We start from the raw sequence: 19,097 nt of genomic DNA on the forward strand, positions 1-19,097 counted from the left end.
ATGAGTATTTCATTGAAATATTAGAAAATAGTATTTCGAATAATAATATTTCAAACAATACCCAGTATTTCAAATAATGACTGACTGACACACAAAACATATGTGTAAACACACATACCTCGTCTGTGGTAAACATACATACCTGCGGTCAGAAATACTTGCAAAAAATACTTACCTGGAGATGTCACCTCTGTACACCTTCTTTTTATCGACCGTAATAGTTTTATAGGGTCCGTTTGTTTACTGGGGACGCTTCGATCGATTCGGACCATAACAAAAATGAGACGGCAGCCTTGAATCTACGAAAAAATCCGTAGAGGACATCTACTAAGGTGGCAACACGGGTTACACCTGTCAGTTTGGCGGGATTCAGGGTTTAAAAGAAGAACACTTTTCTAATAAAAATATGTGAAGTAGCCTCTCTGATGTTCACGAAAATGATACAATACGTAACGTATTCGCGTCGTTCGTTCAAAGAACATGTATCATAAATCGAGAAGAAAATAAAAATATACATTCAAGAAAGCAATAAAGCGAATGAAGTGAAAAGATAACAAAGCATATATAGAAGGTTAACTTTCACGATTCTAACAAGCCGAATGATTATCGATGTACAAATATTGAGTAAAGCGGAGCATCGCTGAACCCAGGAATAAAACGCTGGTTAAATTAGAAAATGGCATCGTTTGACGAGGAATTTGACAGTGACGATGATTTCGAAGACGATCCAAAAGAGCTTTATGGTATACGAGATGGAATACTTTTTGTGATTGACGCAACACCTCCGATGTTTGAAAATGACCCAAAGGAGGGAGTTCCATATTTCTTACAATGCATAAGGGTACTTATAGTTTAACTTATTCGATTTCGCTGCTTTCAACAAATAAAATAAAACTACGTTTATTTTCGCCTTAGCACTACAAAGAGATTCTTAAGCAGAAATTGGGGTGGAATAGAACCGACTGGATGGGTTTAACGCTGTTCGGTACCGATAAATGGGACACAGATTCAGAAACAAAACATGTATTGACTCTTCAAAAGATAAGCCTTATTTCTGTGGATAATTTGAAAGAAATAATTAAAATAGGTAATTTACTAATGCCGTCCTTATTATTGCAAATAATGAGAAGGAAAAGTAATTTTAAAGGGAATGTTTTTACAGAACTAAGAATTCTATGTTAAGTAAATGCAGAGGGCAGCCATCTTTAAGCATGTTAGATAAGAAATGCTCCGAAATTTTGAAGTGAAAATTTAATAAATACTATAGTAGAATATTGCTTTTAGCATATTAATATTAAGGTTTCTTGATTGTTTCAATACCTCTTGTTATGTCTTGTGCACAGATACAGGATCAAAGTGGAAATACTACAGAGGCATTGCCTCTTCTACGGCTTATCCACTGCACGACGTGCTGTGGCACGCGGCTCGAGCATTTTCTGCCATTGAAATAACTATGCCGATGCGAAGAGTGATTCTCTTTACGTGTAGGGATGACCCTCCATTAACGCATAATGAAAAGCATAAAATACGAATACAAGTGGCCAGCTACGGCGATATAGAATTACAATTATGCGTCATTGGACTAGGAGAAAGTTGGCAGCATGATTTATTTTACCAGGACTTGGAGATGTTATCGGAGAAAATTGATACCATCGATTATCAAAGAACGTCTCTACAAGATTCTGTAAAACAAATAAAATTACCATCCAGAAATATGGCAAAACTCCCTTGGAGACTCGGAGGGAACATAATTATAGACGTGTCCATTCGCAATTTGTCTGTGTATGAAACAGTAATTATTTAAATTCTGCAAAGGATTCTCTTTCTTTCTCTGTTATCTGATTTAGACTTCTGTTAATATTAGAACAAGTTTAAGAAATAATTTCGTTTACAGTAAAACACAATATTTAAAGAAGGAATACATAAGCAAAGAAACCAATGCTCCTTTGACTTCGTATACATACTTGGAGCTGGCTGATGATGATAATAACAGGGTATGAATTTTCCTAATTTATATAATACTTCGCATATACTCTCTTCTTTGTATGTATCTTACAAGAGAAGATCCCGAACCGGGAAATTCAAAAAAATCTGAAACTTTGTGAATATGTAGGAGATTTCCTCCTGATTACAACGCAATTTTTGTTTGCTGCTCAAATTCACTCTAGGGATCATCCTTAAATTACGTAAGACTTTATGGGGGGGGTCGCGAATTTCTTACGCTTTCTTACACGGGGGGGGGGGGGGAGTCAACGTAAAATCGTGATTTTTCGGTGTCTGAATTGTTCGTTTTTGGTGAATTAAAAATAGTTTTGACTATCATTTGGTAACTTACAGTTCTTACAGTTCGCGAGTTATAACAGAAAATCGGACAATAGCTGGAATTTAAGGGATCAATTTCAACCCCCTAGAGTGAATTTGGGTAGCAAACAAAAATTTCGTTGTAATCAGGAGGAAATCCCCTATATATGTTCCTTGTTAGTTATGTTCGATATTTCTCATTCTATATTTTAGAACAATGGAGAGGATGAAGAAAACGATCACTTTCCAACACCCGTTTTACAAACTGAAATTAAAAAATACCTAGAATTTGGTGGTAGGAAAATATGTTTTCAACCAGCAGAAGTGAGATCTTTGGGAACAACACGAATGCCGGGCATTGATTTAATTTGCATAAAACCTATTTTTTATCAGCCTCTGTACCATTTTGGAGCACCCTACTTTATTATACCCAGTAAAAGTAATCGTACAGGTAACGTTAATTGCAACTTTAATAAGTCACAGATATCTGTAGGAAAATGGTGTATAAAATTATGCTGGAATGTTTGTGACAACTGTTTCTTTCAGATAACAAATTAGTGTTCGGTGGATTACTTAATAAATGTGACTCAAGAAATTTAATGATAGTATGCGCAGTAACGTTAAGAAAACGTTCTGCACCAAATTTGTATACTATGATACCAAATCCAAAACACGGAGGCTTTTATTTATATAAAATGTCATTCAAAGGTGCGTTCTTTAAATATCGCAACACGATTGCATAGAAAGTCTTCTTTTACATTTAAATATTATTACCGGCCAGAGTTTGGCAAATTTTATTTCGAATAACGAATAAATCCCCAAGATGTATTCGTGAATAACGAATAAATCTATAGCGTTATTCGAGCCAGATTTATTCGAAGAATTTATTCGTTATTCGAGAGAACTCAGCGAGGAATAAATGTGAAGAATAAGCGGCCTGCCGATGAGGGGGACGCTTCTCGAGATTGATGAAAAACTGTTTATGTCTGGTTGTTACAAATAAGGGTACCCGACACAAAACGTTATTTTCGGTTATCAGAATGCAACAACAATTTGTACTCGACAACCAGGATGATAATTTCAATAGATTTTTAGTTAATATATTAGCAGATTGCATGTTTAGCGTTCATCTTTTACTCGTCGATTTATTATTCGAATAAATTTTTATTTGGTATTCTCGAATAGCTTCATTTTATTCGTAACTTTCATTCGAAGTAGAATTTATTAAAAAAAAATGTGTTTGGCACTTCATCCGAATAACGCCCAACTCTGTTACTGACAATGCAGCTATTGTTAAGCTAAATTTAATATTTAATCTTCAGTTCAATTTTTAATTACTGCAATATCCTAATGTACATCGTTTTGCAGAAAATATTCGAAATCTGAGTATATATTATCCAGAACACATATACGACGATAATGAGAATAAACCTCCGAGTGATCCAAATGGAATTGAATTACTAGAGAAGATAATTCAGAAAATACAAGTTCAGTATGATCCAGAACTGTTCTCAAATCCTAAACTTCAAGTTCAACTTCAAACTGTAGAAACCTTGGCTTTAGATTTGGAGCAGGGTGAGCTTCCACCCGATCCTACTAGTAAGTGCAATTTGAAAATAATGAACTATAAAAATTTGTGTGAAATACATCCATAATGTGATGATAAATATTGTTCCAAGTACTATTGACCGATCAAATGCGTAACAGAGTAGAAGATTTATTAAAGAAGTATGATGAAATATTTAATGAAGAAGTGGAGTGTACAAATGATGCGCCACTAAAAAAGAGAGTTAAGAAAGTTACAGAAGCAACCATAGAATCCGTGGCCTTTGACGATGACGAAAAAATTAGAAAAATTGTAGCACAGGGAAAGGTATATTAATAAACAAATATTAGTTGAAATAGCTAAACAAAATCCATAAATTCACTTACGTTTCTTTTCAACAGCTGGCAAGTTGTACCGTATTACAGTTGAAAGAAATGTTAAAAACCTTGGGTTTAAAAACAACTGGTAAGAAAAACGATTTACTCGATAGGATCGTAGAATACTGTACATAAAGGATCTGGGTTAGGTCTGGAATCGTTGGATTTCCTAAAGATGAATAATTTATTCATAAATCATGTGTCCGATTTTTACAGTTTAAATATTTGTGATGAATTGTTGTACTTATATATTTGCATAAAATAAATGCGGTATTTAATAAAATATATATATAGTATAACATTAGTTTTACTTATAAAGATAGAAATGTATACAACCAATAATGCTTTACCGTCATCTGTAGACAAAAATTTATAACTCATCCTTTTTTGGAGTAACATTTATACAGTAAGACGACCCCGCTTACCGCTGTTTCAGTGTAACGCGGTAGTACTGGAGTTCCCCGAAATTGCGCACGATTTTTTTGCTTTGATACTCCCATGCAGTCTAAAAAAATTGATAAATTTTCTTATTCCCTGTTCTGTTTCACTTATACCCATTTTTTACGTGTTAAGTTGACCTCGTCTAACGCTGTTTCGTTTAGCGCTGGAACTTATTTAAACGTAGTGATTATCTAGGCAGTGATCGGAATAACGTGTATTGTCGCTGATTGGTTGACGCGATTTAGGGCAAAAGCGGAAGTAGACAGAGAAAGAAACTGTAAAAAAGAAAGAGACAGAAATACTGATAGAAAGAGACAGAAATACTGACAGAAAGAGATAGATAAATGTTTAGGTTATGTTTATTCCGGTTTTGCCCCAAATGGCTGCGGTTATGCCGATCACTCTCTGGAGGATCATTATTGAAACGTATCCCCCGCGATAAGCGGGATGTTACTCTACACGACATTAATTAATCTATGCATGAACTGCTCGGTTCTCGTGAAAACGCGCCTTTCCGTTTCAAGCGTGCATTCTTTAAAAAACCATTCTGATATGGACTTTTTCTCTAGGAAACCTTTTTTTGGGGTCGAATTTATATTTATGGAAAGTACTTGGTGTATAGAGTTTAATGATTCCAATTTGGAGTTTAGAAATGTTATTGTTGAAAAGTTATGAGGCGAAAAAGGTTACGAATTCTGACTGTTTGAGGGAATTTCAAAAGGGTTCTGCTCGCGCATTGTGCGAAGTTGATTGAACAAAACAATATGTAACGAATAACTTTGAACGAAATAAAGATTATTGAACTGAACAATAATTAATTAAATTTAATTATTGAATATTAACCAGAACTATTAAGAAACGAACAAAGATATTTAAAGATTGATCAAAGGTTGGGCTTTATTATAACACGTCCGTGTTTTTACAACGTCGGTGATGAATTGCGAGCCGAAAAAACAGGCTTCTTTGTACGTTCGTTCCTCTTTTTTTTTAAATTAATACATTGTTTTCGAGCGATAAGGAAGGAGGCGAAGACAAATATCAAATGTAATAAACTTCATCCTTAACTCTTTAAAGTTCGAACTTCGCGCTCCAAGAGCTTGCTCTAAACGCCGCTAGAGCGAGAATCGCAACTCGCAACAGCCTATTGGTTAATCCAGCACTGTGCACGTCAGTGTGTTCGAAAAGCTCGCCGAGCTCGCCAGCAAGGATAATACACTTAGTTCCCGATCTATTTAGGTTAATTTGTTCCGAGGAGGAAAAGTAACGTGGGCAGCGTGACTCCTTTCCGTCGAGGCAATTATCCGCGAACATGGCGCTGAACTTAACCGTGAAGGTCCATCCTGTCGTTCTCTTCCAAGTCGTCGATGCCTTCGAGCGTCGCAAAGCCGATTCCCATCGCGTCATCGGGACGTTGTTGGGTAACTTGCAAGCTTGCGTTTGTGCTTAGAAAACTATGCGACAGCAATTCAATTGGAAACTTACTACCTTAGGTGCTTTGACAGCGGCTGGGCTTTGCACAAGATTTACCTAATGAACTGATATTCACAGGAACCGTGGAGAAGGGGATCGTGGAAGTTACGAACTGTTTCTGCGTGCCACATAAAGAGTCCGAGAGCCAGGTGGAAGCTGACTTGACGTACGGCATTGATCTGTACGACTTGAACCACAGGGTGAACGCACAGGAGAACATAGTTGGATGGTGGGCGACTGGGACTGAGGTAGTTTACGTTGCGTCGTGTACACGATGAAGTTGGAGCGTTAACGAGACTCCGATTCAAACGAACGTTACAGGTTACCACTCATTCCTCGGTCATACACGAATACTATGTACGCGAGTGCAATAATCCTGTTCACTTGACCGTCGACACTACGTTAGCGAACACCACTAGGATGGCGATTAAAGCTTACGTGTGCGTTCCACTGGGAGTGCCGAACGGGAAACAAGGTTCCATGTTCACTCCTGTTAAAGTACAAGTATGTTACTTGGTGGATGCTTTATCATATTGATAAGGAATGTAAGGTACTAATAATCAGTGCATCCGCGTAGATTACATGTTACGAGCCAGAGGTCGTTGGACTACAGCTATGTTCCAAGACTCAGTTACCGCCACACTCGCAGCTGGGTAGCTTGAAAACAGGCGGCGGTATAGAACCAATGATGGACCTCGCGCAGATAGCGCAGGCCAGCGTCAAGCTCTCCTCGATGTTGGAGCAAGTGCTGGCGTACGTCGACGATGTATTGAATTCGAAGCAGCCTCCAGACAATCAAGTATGTACTCAGCCTTAGCTTATAAGAATCTTCTCTACGATGCGAATGTTACTGTACGATTAACGTCGTTTCAGGTCGGCCGTGCACTTCTGGACATGGTGCATTCTGTTCCCAAAATGTCCAGCGATCAATTCGACGAGATGTTCAACAGTAATGTGAAGGATCTACTGATGGTCGTTGCGCTCTCGCAATTAATAAAGACACAGCTCCAACTGAACGAGAAACTTACACTTCTGACGACTCTGTAATACCGATCCGGCGAGCGGAAGTCTGTAATATAAATTCCATAATTCTGTAATACAATTTCTACGGGTAAAAACTATTTGGAATTCTCGCCACACTGTGTATTTCACTTATCTTAAGCCTTAATATATCTTACATTCACTAAAATTAGACTTCTAAGCGTATGAGATACAAAAGGAAGAAATACAAAATAAATAAGATTATGCTTTTCCATATGTACATATACAGTGGCGTGCAAAAGTATTCGGCCGCCCTTTAAAATCGCATAACTTTTTTAAAATTAATCCAAACAACTTGTGTTTTTTTCTGTGAAGATAGAAGGATTAGTTTGCTAAGTGACGTGATTCAAACGGGTTTTTTGAATTTTCGTTGCAGGTTCATAAAAAAAAGTTTAAAAAACGACCTTCTTCTATTTTTTTGCTATTCCGACCAAGTGCATTTTCTTTTCAAAACGACGAATCACGTCACTTAGCAAACTAATCCTTTTATCTTCTAAAAAAAAAACTCAAGTCGTTTGGATTAATTTTAAAAAAGTTATGCGATTTTAAAGAGCGGCCGAATACTTTTGTACGCCACTGTAAATAGAGCGATCCATACATGTTACGTTCTCTTAGAAAAATATTACATTACTCTGTTGAATTAGATGACGTTTCACACATCGCAAGCCACTAGTTCATCTCTTTGATTATCTATTAAACTAGCCCAGTCGGGGACTCTGTTAGATTTCAAGTAATTCTCTTTCGTCACGCATCTTGACGGTAAGTCTATGGTTCCGAAAATGGCACCTCCTAGCCAGGCAGTGTAATTCGGCTTGCTAGGCGCAGTGTGGAACTTGAATGTATCGATCTTTAGTTTATCGCTATAGAGGCTACTTTTAACCAGAGCTAGCAGCTCAGATTTCAAACGTCCTATAAAACCTTTGGCCATGGTTGTACCGCCAATTAACAGGATATTTTCAGCCAGTAGTCGCCTGGTGTCTATCGGGCACTGTAACAGGGATTGCAATTAAAGTATCGAAAAGAAACATTGGAATAACAAGACTCGTGTTCGAATCATACTTGAAGAATGGCATCTAGGATCATCGTGGGTATACTAAGATTATCGTTATCTCGTTCCCACAATGCTTCGAACGCTTTCTCCCTAACTTCACCGGGTATGTTGATATTTTTGATTCCAGGATATTTAACCGAGGGAGGGGGAGCAGGAGCTTCTGTTGTGCCTAATTTACTGGACCGTTCCAGCGTGGTAACAAAGCATGTCCTCACTTTCATATCTTCGACAAGCTTCTCTGTTATATCTATGTTAGGAGATGCCTCTTTCAAAGCCTTCATCAGATACCTATCGAATAAATACACATGTTTTAATGTTGGAATATCATCCGTTGCCGACTACATGGTCATCCACTTAATTCAGAACCCGCGCATACGAGGACAGATGCCTTGTGTGGCCTTCTTCAGACAATCACCACGACATTTGACCTCAGGCCCAAGGGAAAACGACGCAAAAACTCTGAGCAAAGCGTTGATATATCCTAAATCCTATTTCTTGTTTAGAACAGCGATTTGACCATTCAAGTGTTCTCATGCGTGTGAGTTAGGGGGGGATTGCGCCTTGTTGGGCCGAAAAATAGGTAATTCTTTGTGAATTTTTTGTACGAAAACGGTTCGACAAATTAATCTGAGGTTTGGCAGGCTGTTTTATTGTATCTTGAACTATTGTTCTGAATTTTTGTGCGACAGTGAAAAAAAAAATAATCGGTTGGCCCTGGCGATGATGAAAAGTACTGTAAGGGTTATCGTTTTTGTACCAAAAAATCACAATTACCTATTTTTCGGCCCAACAAAGCGCATTATCCTTAAGTGGATAACCCTATTTGTACCATGAGATTTAAAACTCACTCGTGTACGATCTGACTTCCCAATGGAAGAGCCTGCCAGGCCTTTAAAATCGGCACAGTCTCAAAAATTGGGATCAAAGTAGCCTCTTTATATCCGACGTCCAGAACTAAAGCTGTATTGGTACCCAAGGTGCTGATGGTTGCCAGATGAGTAGGCAGTAACATCAGAGAGCCGATTTCGAAGTGCTGGAACATTACTTTAGCCAGGGTATCTTTGAATTGCAGTGGAGCAAGCGCCGACTCCAAAACAACAATTCTGGCATCCTTCGGGCTTATGACGACGTGTCTGCCAGAAAGAGCGGAGAATCAGTATGTAGCTCGAAGTAGAAATTATACTACAAGTTGAACTATGATCGCTACTTGAAGAATAGAGCTTGCAAGAAGTCAACGAGTAACTGATACAAATCTTCCGTATCCTTGTAATCGTAAATCCTCCGGATCTCTTTGGTTTCCGAGCACTTGACCTCTGTCCTTATTATGCTCCTTGGTGCAGCTTCGCCGGCGTAGCCGAATCTATAAACAAATCGCATACAATATACTTGCCAAGGAAATAATAATATTGTAAATGCAGTCGTACTTTGTATATGCGCTTCCGATATCTAAAATCACCATTTGCTTATCCGTAAGAAATCTGATGGTGTCGTAACCGCGAAGCATCTTGACGAATTCTTTTCCTCTTGACTACCAAAAAGGATCCTCTAACGTACAGGACACGTCCTACCGTCGACGAAGTATATGACAGACCTGATTGGACACTCCCCGGGACACTTCGGGACTACATGAACTCCTAAGCGATATGTCAATCTTATACTTCGTCGATGCAAGAAGAGCGGCAGCGGTTTAAATTATCGACGGAGGAGAACTTCTCGGATGCCGGTAATAAATACTGACAGTCGGTGGGCTACACTAATAAATAATCGGTCATTACCTTACCGACGGTCTGTAACACACCTAATAAATAATCGGTCGTTGTGTTGCCGACCATCGGTAAGGTAATGACCGATTATTTATTAGTGCATTGTATTATTTATTATTTCTTTATCTATTGGAGCCCCTGTGCAGATAATCAAAACATTGCGTCTGGAGGTCTCCCATAAAGCCGAGCAAGTTCAGGTGGTGTGGAATAAGAATTATGAAAGACTTCTTATAAATCAATTACTCCGCCGTCTCTAGCACAATTAATTCGAATAATCGAGTTAGTAATGTGATTTAATTCTCAGTTACAAGTTGGTCTTATTTTTCTTTTCTTTTTTTAATCTCCAGTTGCGATGCTACACAGTATGAAACCACTCTTCTACGTGGTACTTGTATACAATTCAACGTTAAACGTAAGTTGCCTCATGGTTTGCCTTGAATATCTCCTCGTCTCTTGCATCAAACCTAATCGCTTCTTCTTTTAGGCACCAGGATCGTCTAACGAGGGAGAAATGTGGGCGCGGTTGCGAAAGAGGCACATAAAGGAGAGCAGCGAGCAGATTGTGGTTTCGTAAACAATTTTTGCATCAGTCCCAGGCTACCGAACCTTGGGAACAAGCGTGCATCTACATAATCTCTGCGTAATGTGCCATCACAGTGTCATCAAGTTTGAAGGATTACGACGGGTCGCCATTGTACTTGGAGCATTAGCTTCTTATTACGCAACGGACGAGAATTTATGTAAATGACGTATGTAGACGTGGCAAGGGAATATATTTCCATAGCTGCTTCTACCCTTGTCACTTCGATTCAAGTAAAACTTACAGGGCGAAAATGGAAGTAACTATAGGCGAATAATTAATAGAAATTCTTGAATTATTTAAGAGGGTATTCTCGTTTGGAAGGCAAATTTTTTGCCCTTCTTTAGGGGCGATGCACAAAAAAAACTACACAGTTTTCACCGATGAGCATCGTAGTAGAAAAAATATGGTGAACAAAATTTCAGTCATAATAATTATGAATAAGTGAAATATCTTAAAACCTTTATTAAAGTTCTTTAAAAATATTGTGACAAAAACTCAAACAGTCTTCATATTTTCGCAACTAGCGCCTCTGTGGTAAATTTTACCCAGTAGCGCCTCTCGCTGCCAAGGGAACATCCCGAATCCGGAAATTCAAAAAATTCTGAAACTTTGTGAATGTGTAGGGGATTTCCTCCTGATTACAGCGCAATTCTTGTTTGCTGTCCAAATCGAGGGTCATCCTTAAACTACGTAAGGCTTTTTGGGGAGGGAGGGGATCGCGAAATTCTTAAGTTTTCTTACAAGGGAGGGAGGGAGTCACGTAGCGTCTTACGTAATATTTTTTAACCTAATTTTCAATAAATAGTAGTCCAGAGTAAATGTAAAAATAAATGTAAAAATATATTACGCAAGGAAGGGGTTGGAATACAAAATCTCACGAATTCTTATACTGGGGGAGGGGGTGAGAATTCGCCAAAAAGCGTCTTACGTAATATTTTTTAACTAATTTTCAATAAATAGTAGTCCAGAGTAAATGTAATAATAAATGTAAAAATATATTACGCAAGGAAGGGGTTGGAATACAAAATCTTACGAATTCTTATACTGGGGGAGGGGGTAAGAATTCGCCAAAAAGCGTCTTACGTAATATTTTTTAACCTAATTTTCAATAAATAGTAGTCCAGAGTAAATGTAAAAATAAATGTAAAAATATATTACGCAAGGAAGGGGTTGGAATACAAAATCTCACGAATTCTTATACTGGGGGAGGGGGTAAGAATTCGCCAAGAAGCGTCTTACGTAATATTTTTTAACCTAATTTTCAATTAATAGTAGTCCAGAGTAAATGTAAAAATAAATGTAAAAATATATTACGCAAGGAAGGGGTTGGAATACAAAATCTCACGAATTCTTATACCGGGGGAGGGGGTAAGAATTCGCCAAAATTACCCTTGCGCAATTTAAGGACGGCCCCTATCCGCGCGACGAGGAAGAGTGCCGGAGGAAGTACGCGTGTAAGAACTTACGTACAGACTTCCGTTATTAGTTCTAAACAACGGGTGAAAGCGCGCGCGTGTATACGTTTAATTACGATAGGACAAAAAGCGATTCAGCGAGACACGAGGATGCTCGATAAATGCATTGTTTCAGCACGGTAATGTCGCAACGATATCGCGGCTGTAACTATTACGTTAAATCGAAAGAAAACGCGGGTGTTTATAGAAAACAGCGTGGACAGGGGTGTCGTTATTTTTGCAGAGGTAATAAAAGGTGGCGCAGTATGTAATCGGGTAAGAAACGATGATAAAATCGTACTGGATGCTGATAAAATTAATATAAAAAGAAATTATATTAAACGATTTTATTACAACTGCACTAAAAAAATAAAAAATAAATATTTTCCTGTAATAAAATTTCGATGGTGTTTTCTCAGTTTAAATAAAATCGTGGCGCGGGGAGTTTCATAACAGAATACGCATCAATTGAGCATCGCGATTTTATTTAAAGTGAGAAAACACTATCGCAATTGCAGTACAAGAAAATAATTATTTTTTAGTTTTTAGTGCACTTTTAGTAAAATCGTTTAGCATATTTTTTTATATATTTTTTATTTTCTAGTTTTTAGTGTTTGTGGATTTTTTTATATTTCTCCATTTTTTTTTACTTTTTTTCTTTTCATTTTTACTTCTTTTTTTTATAAAAAATTTCAAGACAATTGGACTGGTGGAAGTGGGCGAAAATTGAGCTGCCAGATTTGAGCCAAACATACAGAGGATCGAAGCTAAGTAGAATCACTTAATAAAGCAGTTTAATAATATGTAGGTATCAGAAATTAACAATTAATACGTAGTTATTATATTACTGTCTTTATCATCGTCATTTATCGCCCCTCTGGAAAGAATTACATTCATAGCTGCCACTATCAATTATCAAATAAATAAAACATTAAGTGGAAAATAAGAACGCATATACATCCACGCGTGAGCGTATTGTTAGAAGACTTCGCTCCTTCGTATTATTCAAATGAGAATATTTAAAGGTTTAGACGGGAAAATTTCATTCCTTTTCATGCGCAGACATTTTTTGTGAATCACCAATTCTAAACTTGTCTTTAATTCAAGCGCTGAAAAATACCAATTTGCTGCTGATATTGCATTAAATTAGTGAATACAACAAGACTCGTCACAATTACAAAATTGACTGCAGGAATTGGGTGATTTGCATTCCGAATTCTTGTTTCCATTGTGCTCCGCATGTGTGCAATTAAAATTCACATATTTTTCATTAAACTTTTCTGCGGTTCCCAGTTACCTCGGTGGAGTGATTTTCCATTTATTTTCCCGCCCGTTGCGCGCCGCGCGAGATACTATTAAAGGATCACGGTCAGGAAGACAGAAACACGTCCGCAAATTATCTGGGCAATTACCCTGGCACACAGTGCCATCGAGAGGGGGCGCCAGGGAATCGAAAAAAAAATTCAATTGGGGAGGAAAACGACGATGCCCCGTGTCCGGCGAAATTACATTGTTTTATGTAAATTACGTCACACTGCACTCCTGCGAGGCACCGACATCCATTCGAAAACCTTTCACTCACATTCAATCGTTCGTTCTTACGAAATTGGTCGCCTCGTGAAAGTCTGATCTGCATTCTTCCATGAAGATTCGACGAAGGTTCGATCGAATGAAAAGCAAGCTGTCTTTAATTAAACGTACAATCTCCCTTGCTTCTGGATCATTTAATTACATTCACACGCGTGTCGACTGTTCTTCTCTTTTCTGTATCCAGCTGCCACTGCAGGCGATGTTCCTCGTTTATTTAGAAGCCCACGCGTAAATTGTTACTAACTCTTAATTTACACATTATAATTATCGATTTACTTAATTTACACAGTAGAGAATTATTATTATTATTATTGTAGATATGGAACACTGGTCGAAAGAAAGTTCAAAACGATATCCTTACATACTTGTATAAATAAATAAACATTGGTGTTACGGCATATTAACTTTCAGGCATACAGTAGCGGACAAGAAAGTTACCACTTCCTCGAACCACCCTGCATTCCATTACTTTTCAATATCAACTAAACACTGCAGTATGTGCCTAATATACGTATTCCGAAAGGGAATTAAAAGCTGCGTAAAACCCAGTTGCAGTTGAATTTATTTAACTAACAAGCAAAACCCAACGTAACATTAAACAATACAACACACTTTAAACTTAATAAATTTAACTTTAGAAATTTTACTTTCGAACATTAATAAAAAAAATCTAATATTTTGTGGGAGGACTACCTTTTGCTTTTAGGACAGCCTGACAAGTTACTAAACGTGGTAACTTCAATGCTCAGCCCAAAAATGTGTTACCCCGTTCAATGTCGTGTAACATTTCTCTTTGCCAGGTGAATAAATTCAACTTCAACTGGGTTTATACAGCTCTAAATTCTCCACGAGAACACGCGTATTAAACATACAACAGTTACGAATGTATGCTAAAAAAAAAAATAAGAAAGATAGAACAAATCGAGAAAGTGGTAACTTTTTTCGCCTTTATTAAATTACTTACTAAGGTGAATGTCCCCATTTCTGCTCGTTTCGTATTTTTCTTATAATAATAAGATAAATATAATAATACGCGTTACGTTTGCACTATAATTGCAAGAAAATAATTCTAAATTATTTAAACACGGCAATTGAAATACGGACATTCAGAGGATTATATATTTAATTACAAATTACTAACAGCTAAACATCTCGAAATATCTTTCTTAAATAGTTTTCGAATCGCTTGATTTACTATCAAAGAAGTAATCAATTACTCTGCAAATTTTCAGCGCAAATAAATCTTTTGCACCTTCTTTACGACGAGTCACCTCTTAAATCAGCAGAAATTGGGACATTCACCTTACTAGGTAGTAAGAGCCACTTACTTAGCAAAGTATTACTACTGGTACTTCGTCTTACTACCTTTCCAGCGTTGTTCATTATTTATTTATTCAGCGCTCTTCTTCCTGCTCGCGTTTCAAGCTTCCTTTCGACCGGGGAGATGAAATATTAAGCCAAGATTTACCACCGATCACCACCGGGGAAACCTCGATGTAACAATACGATTGCGTAAAAGGAGATTAATCAGGCTCCCCCCGGAGGAGAATTTAAATTGCCGCGATATTTTCGTTAAAATTCACTTCCGCTCCCTTTCGTATATGGACAGGTGAAACGCTTTTTAATGAGATTCACGCGGGCGCGCGAAGGAAATACTTCTTCTCTTTTTTTTCCCATCCGCGTGGCTCGTACACACAATACTTTTCGTCAGCGGCGAGATGTCTCGTTCCTGATAGCCGCGCGTACATTGCGCCCTCTTACGTAATAAACCTTTCTTAATCTTTGAACCGGCGTTGTTCGATCGAGAAATTTCACCAGCGCTCAGAACGCCGGTGCACGCGTGTGCGCGAGTTACGTGGCCGCCCCTCGCTCCTTCCCCGTCCTCTTCCACAGATTGTGCAATCACAGACGTGTCAATTAATCCCCATCCATCGCGGTTTAATTGCGAATAATCCCCTTAATTCCGCTAATTGTTAGTTTCATAGCCGCGATGCCTATTTAGTACATAGTGTGCGTGGTGCATTGTAATGAAAGGCGATGTGACGCGACGGGGGTAGGAAAGTGGTCGAAGTAAAGTGGGGAAGTTTATTGGGGAAATTGCAAGAGTAAATTACACATGGAATTGTATAATTATAATATACGTACATTATTGCGATATAATTCTTTTTTTAATTTAACTTTAATTACAATAGACGGGTTAGATTAAACTACCCTTTGGTGGAATTAATTACAAACTGAGGTAGAGAAACGGACGCGTATTAAGAAAGAAAGACAGAGAGAAAGGAAGGAAAAGAAAAGGAAAAAAGAGAGGCATGAATATAGAATATGAGATATACAACGCAACAGACGTAACAGCTTCGAACGGATTTTACCTGTCTATTGAATCGGAGAAAGAATCAACTTACAAGGGAAGATACCGAAGCCGAAAATTCAAAAAATTCTGAGACTTTGTGAATATGTAGGGGATTTCCTCCTGATTACGACGCAATTTTTCTTTGCTGCCCAAATTCACTCGCGGCGGGTGAAATTAACCCCTGAAATATTCGGGTATTTTCCGATTTTGCGTTATAACTCGCTAACTGTGAGAGATGGAAAAAAAGTTTCGAGACAAAAGTTACTTCTTTTAATTAGATCTAGCATATGGTAGAAAAAATTATTTTACAGTTCACGAGTTATAACAGAAAATCGGAAAATAACCGGATTTGCAGGGGTCAATTACACCCCCTTAGAGTGGATTTGGGCAGCAAACAAGAATCGTGTTATAATCGGGAGGAAATTTCCTACGTATTCACAAAGTTTCAGAATTTTGTTGAATATCTAGGTTCGGGATGTTCCCTTGTTAGTCGTGATAAGAATTGGCAATGCTACTTACATATGAGATCGATGCGATTATGTGTGCCATGAAGGGTTCGATGAGGTTTTACGTTAAAAAGATTCCGATGCCTCAGGCCTAAAGCTTAGGCGCCTCAGGCTCTTAGCGATTGCATTGAAATTGAGTTGTTTTAGTTATTTCATAATCAATACTTCTCGTACAGAGGAGGGTATTTGAGAATTACTTTGGCAACCTCTTGGCAGTAAGAAATTCGCGATAAAATAAAGTCGCGGATAATGGATTGGAGGTACTGGGAGATAGGGTGCGTCGTCAGTAGCAGAGTAAAGGGGTCGTCCTTAAATTACGCAAGGCTTTCTGGGGAGAGGATGGGGGTCGCGAATTTCTTACGTTTTCTTACAAGGGAGGGGGAGTCAGGTAGGGTCTTACGTAACATTTTTTTTTCAACAAGTAATTTTAGTTTAAATTTCCCGAAAGCGAGTTAAACGAATTATATAAACCTTTAAAAGAATTTTAATAACTGAAAAAATTAAATGTAAAACATATTACGCAAGGAGGGGGTTGGAATATTAAATCTTACGAATTCTTATACCGGGGGAGGGAGGGGGTAAGAAATCGCCGAAATTACCCTTACGTAATTTAGGGACGACCCCAAAAGGGAAGCAATGGACCACGATGGTGCAAGGGGCACGTAAAATCTTGAAGATAAACCTTGCAATCGGACCATGCCATGTAAATCCTTGTCACACAATTAAGGGGGCTCGTGAGCCTTTTACATGCTTGTGTAAAATCTGATGCTATCGGTTCGGAATGGAATAAGATTACCAAAGCTATTAGCAGCAAAATGTGGAGCTGGATATTTGGGAAAGAATGCAATCGTGTCTTTATCCACTGATACAAAGATTCATGAAAACACAGATAAGCTATGCGATAGACGGAATTGTGTTGTGGGAGCTGATTTACCATAAATGAGGACAAGGATGGATTTAACGTCTAATCACGGACGAAGTACATTCAGACGGTGTGGAATAAAAATTATGAAAGAGGTCTTATAAATATTATTATTACTGGATATTATTACAGGATATTAAATAATATCTTACTGGAGTTCGCGTCAACGCGAACTGACGTATCGACTACGACAAACTGCAATGGCTTTGTCGCGCATTCTTTAAACACTAAACTATCACATATTACGCGCATCACAAGTTTGCAAACTGGTGTTAAGTTTCCTTGGCGGGCCGCAGCGCAGCGGGCCGGATTTAAAATTCGTCGCCTTTCGGGTCGTTTTTTAAGATATTGAAATAAAATTTGCGCCAAAAAATAGGGAAAAAATTAGTCCTTTCTAACGATGTATAATTTAATATTTTTTGCATTCATTTATTTATTTATCTTTCAACTTCTTTAACTTATTTGCGACAAGAAATAATTTAATACAGTTTAGTATTGGTACTTTGTTCAATGCCCTTTACAGTGGTTTAAGTAAAGTGTTTGGGAAACCTTTCGTTTCCAAGTTGTAAGGAGAAGTCGAAGAATAAAGGAAAGTAGCAACAAATCGGTTTGTTCAAATTAAAGGCCAGGTTTTTGCGACAAATTTTAAATCCGGCCCACTGTGCGCAGTAAGTACTGCGCGATAGGAGCAGAGTAATCCAAATCTTTTTTTGTAATACAGCAAATCTTTAGACTATTCGTAACCGAGGCATTTATTAGGGCCAGCAAAACCCGCTGGCATATATTCCTGCCAATTCTACGATAATTCCACAACTTCCCAACTTCTAAATAATTATCTTAATGCCGCGGTTTTACAGTAGCCATTGCATTGCATTTTATAGTTTTCACTTTTATGCCGTCATTAGCGGAGCACGTGCACCGCCAGTAATAATTAGAATAATTACTTAGATACGTTCGAAGCATTTCGATAACGTTTAGATAACGAAGCCTCTGCCGAATTATTTATACCTATCCGAAGGTTTAACGATACGTTGCGATGTGCCGACTTTTCACTATCAGAAAAACTAAATGGAACAGAGCAAGGAGTATGTATGCAGGTACTTAGAAAAGCATTAGTGATGGGCCACTGAAGCACGACCATATTTTGCTCAAGCTTCTGAAAGAACGGTCCACGTATTTTAATGCATGCATTAAACCACGCCTGTATTCCCCCCAATAAAAAATTCAGAGGGACCTTAGCCACTGTCTCCTAAAATCTCCATCGATCCTTTTCCAATTGCATATAAATCTACTGCAAGACGAAGCAGGTGAGCAGGCTGAATCGAAGCTGCTTCTCCTAGTCTGGAGATTGATTGTAACGTACCTGTTCGTTTCAGATAGGAATACTTCCGTGGCCGTAATAAAGGGCAGCTAAGGGCGATTTATTATCGGAAGTAAGTGCCAAAAGTGTCCATAAAACGGTAGGATGCGCTTTTACGCGTTCAGTGGAACGTTGGGCCGGAACTGGAATAACTCGATGCTCGTTGGAGCGTTTCCATTCATCTTAAGTGGTGTTAAGTAACATTGCTGGATGTCGATTTACCATTCCGCCTTCCTAAGAACGGTCATATAATCTTTCTTGCCGGCATTTCTCCAGATAAATCGTAATAACAGGGTTATTTGATTTGATCATAGAATCGACGTGCTTGTTACCTTTTTA

The 19,097-nt window shown here is 38.1% G+C and overlaps 3 protein-coding genes across 3 annotated transcripts; 2 read left to right on the plus strand and 1 right to left on the minus strand.

Annotated features, from left to right (window-relative positions):
- Nucleotides 1-363: 363 nt before the first annotated feature.
- LOC143369866 (X-ray repair cross-complementing protein 6) lies at nt 364-4,622 on the plus strand. Its single transcript, XM_076814282.1, has 9 exons — nt 364-841; nt 916-1,087; nt 1,344-1,782; nt 1,895-1,994; nt 2,515-2,752; nt 2,848-3,009; nt 3,670-3,900; nt 3,981-4,174; nt 4,249-4,622. The coding sequence occupies exons 1-9, from the start codon at nt 677-679 to the stop codon at nt 4,357-4,359; spliced, it is 1,812 nt and encodes a 603-aa protein (XP_076670397.1). The 5' UTR covers nt 364-676; the 3' UTR covers nt 4,360-4,622.
- A 1,239-nt stretch (nt 4,623-5,861) lies between these two features.
- Eif3f1 (eukaryotic translation initiation factor 3 subunit f1) lies at nt 5,862-7,272 on the plus strand. Its single transcript, XM_076813909.1, has 5 exons — nt 5,862-6,083; nt 6,214-6,383; nt 6,457-6,639; nt 6,713-6,934; nt 7,009-7,272. Exons 1-5 carry the CDS (start codon nt 5,975-5,977, stop codon nt 7,180-7,182), a joined length of 858 nt encoding a protein of 285 aa, XP_076670024.1. The 5' UTR covers nt 5,862-5,974; the 3' UTR covers nt 7,183-7,272.
- Nucleotides 7,264-9,858, minus strand: Arp10 (Actin-related protein 10). The gene is made up of 6 exons (XM_076813908.1): nt 9,652-9,858; nt 9,435-9,587; nt 9,076-9,360; nt 8,236-8,515; nt 7,765-8,164; nt 7,264-7,409 (listed from the first exon to the last, which is right to left on the minus strand). Exons 1-5 carry the CDS (start codon nt 9,729-9,731, stop codon nt 7,829-7,831), a joined length of 1,134 nt encoding a protein of 377 aa, XP_076670023.1. The 5' UTR covers nt 9,732-9,858; the 3' UTR covers nt 7,264-7,409; nt 7,765-7,828.
- Nucleotides 9,859-19,097: the final 9,239 nt, after the last annotated feature.

Source organism: Andrena cerasifolii, chromosome 6 (assembly GCF_050908995.1).
Source record: "Andrena cerasifolii isolate SP2316 chromosome 6, iyAndCera1_principal, whole genome shotgun sequence".
Taxonomy (NCBI): domain Eukaryota; kingdom Metazoa; phylum Arthropoda; class Insecta; order Hymenoptera; family Andrenidae; genus Andrena; species Andrena cerasifolii.

Excerpts from the sequence above, each read along its gene's own strand:
- Eif3f1 (XM_076813909.1), top strand. The coding sequence starts at position 5,975 with ATGGCGCTGAACTTAACCGTGAAGGTCCATCCTGTCGTTCTCTTCCAA. Across the intron at positions 6,640-6,712 it reads TCACTCCTGTTAAAGTACAA|ATTACATGTTACGAGCCAGA; the intron begins GTATGTTACTTG and ends GCATCCGCGTAG. Across the intron at positions 6,935-7,008 it reads AGCAGCCTCCAGACAATCAA|GTCGGCCGTGCACTTCTGGA; the intron begins GTATGTACTCAG and ends ACGTCGTTTCAG.
- Arp10 (XM_076813908.1), bottom strand. The coding sequence starts at position 9,731 with ATGCTTCGCGGTTACGACACCATCAGATTTCTTACGGATAAGCAAATG. Across the intron at positions 8,516-9,075 it reads GGAAGTCAGATCGTACACGA|GTATCTGATGAAGGCTTTGA; the intron begins GTGAGTTTTAAA and ends TTTATTCGATAG. Across the intron at positions 8,165-8,235 it reads TCCTAGATGCCATTCTTCAA|TGCCCGATAGACACCAGGCG; the intron begins GTATGATTCGAA and ends TCCCTGTTACAG.
- LOC143369866 (XM_076814282.1), top strand. The coding sequence starts at position 677 with ATGGCATCGTTTGACGAGGAATTTGACAGTGACGATGATTTCGAAGAC. Across the intron at positions 1,088-1,343 it reads GAAAGAAATAATTAAAATAG|ATACAGGATCAAAGTGGAAA; the intron begins GTAATTTACTAA and ends TCTTGTGCACAG. Across the intron at positions 3,901-3,980 it reads GCTTCCACCCGATCCTACTA|TACTATTGACCGATCAAATG; the intron begins GTAAGTGCAATT and ends TATTGTTCCAAG.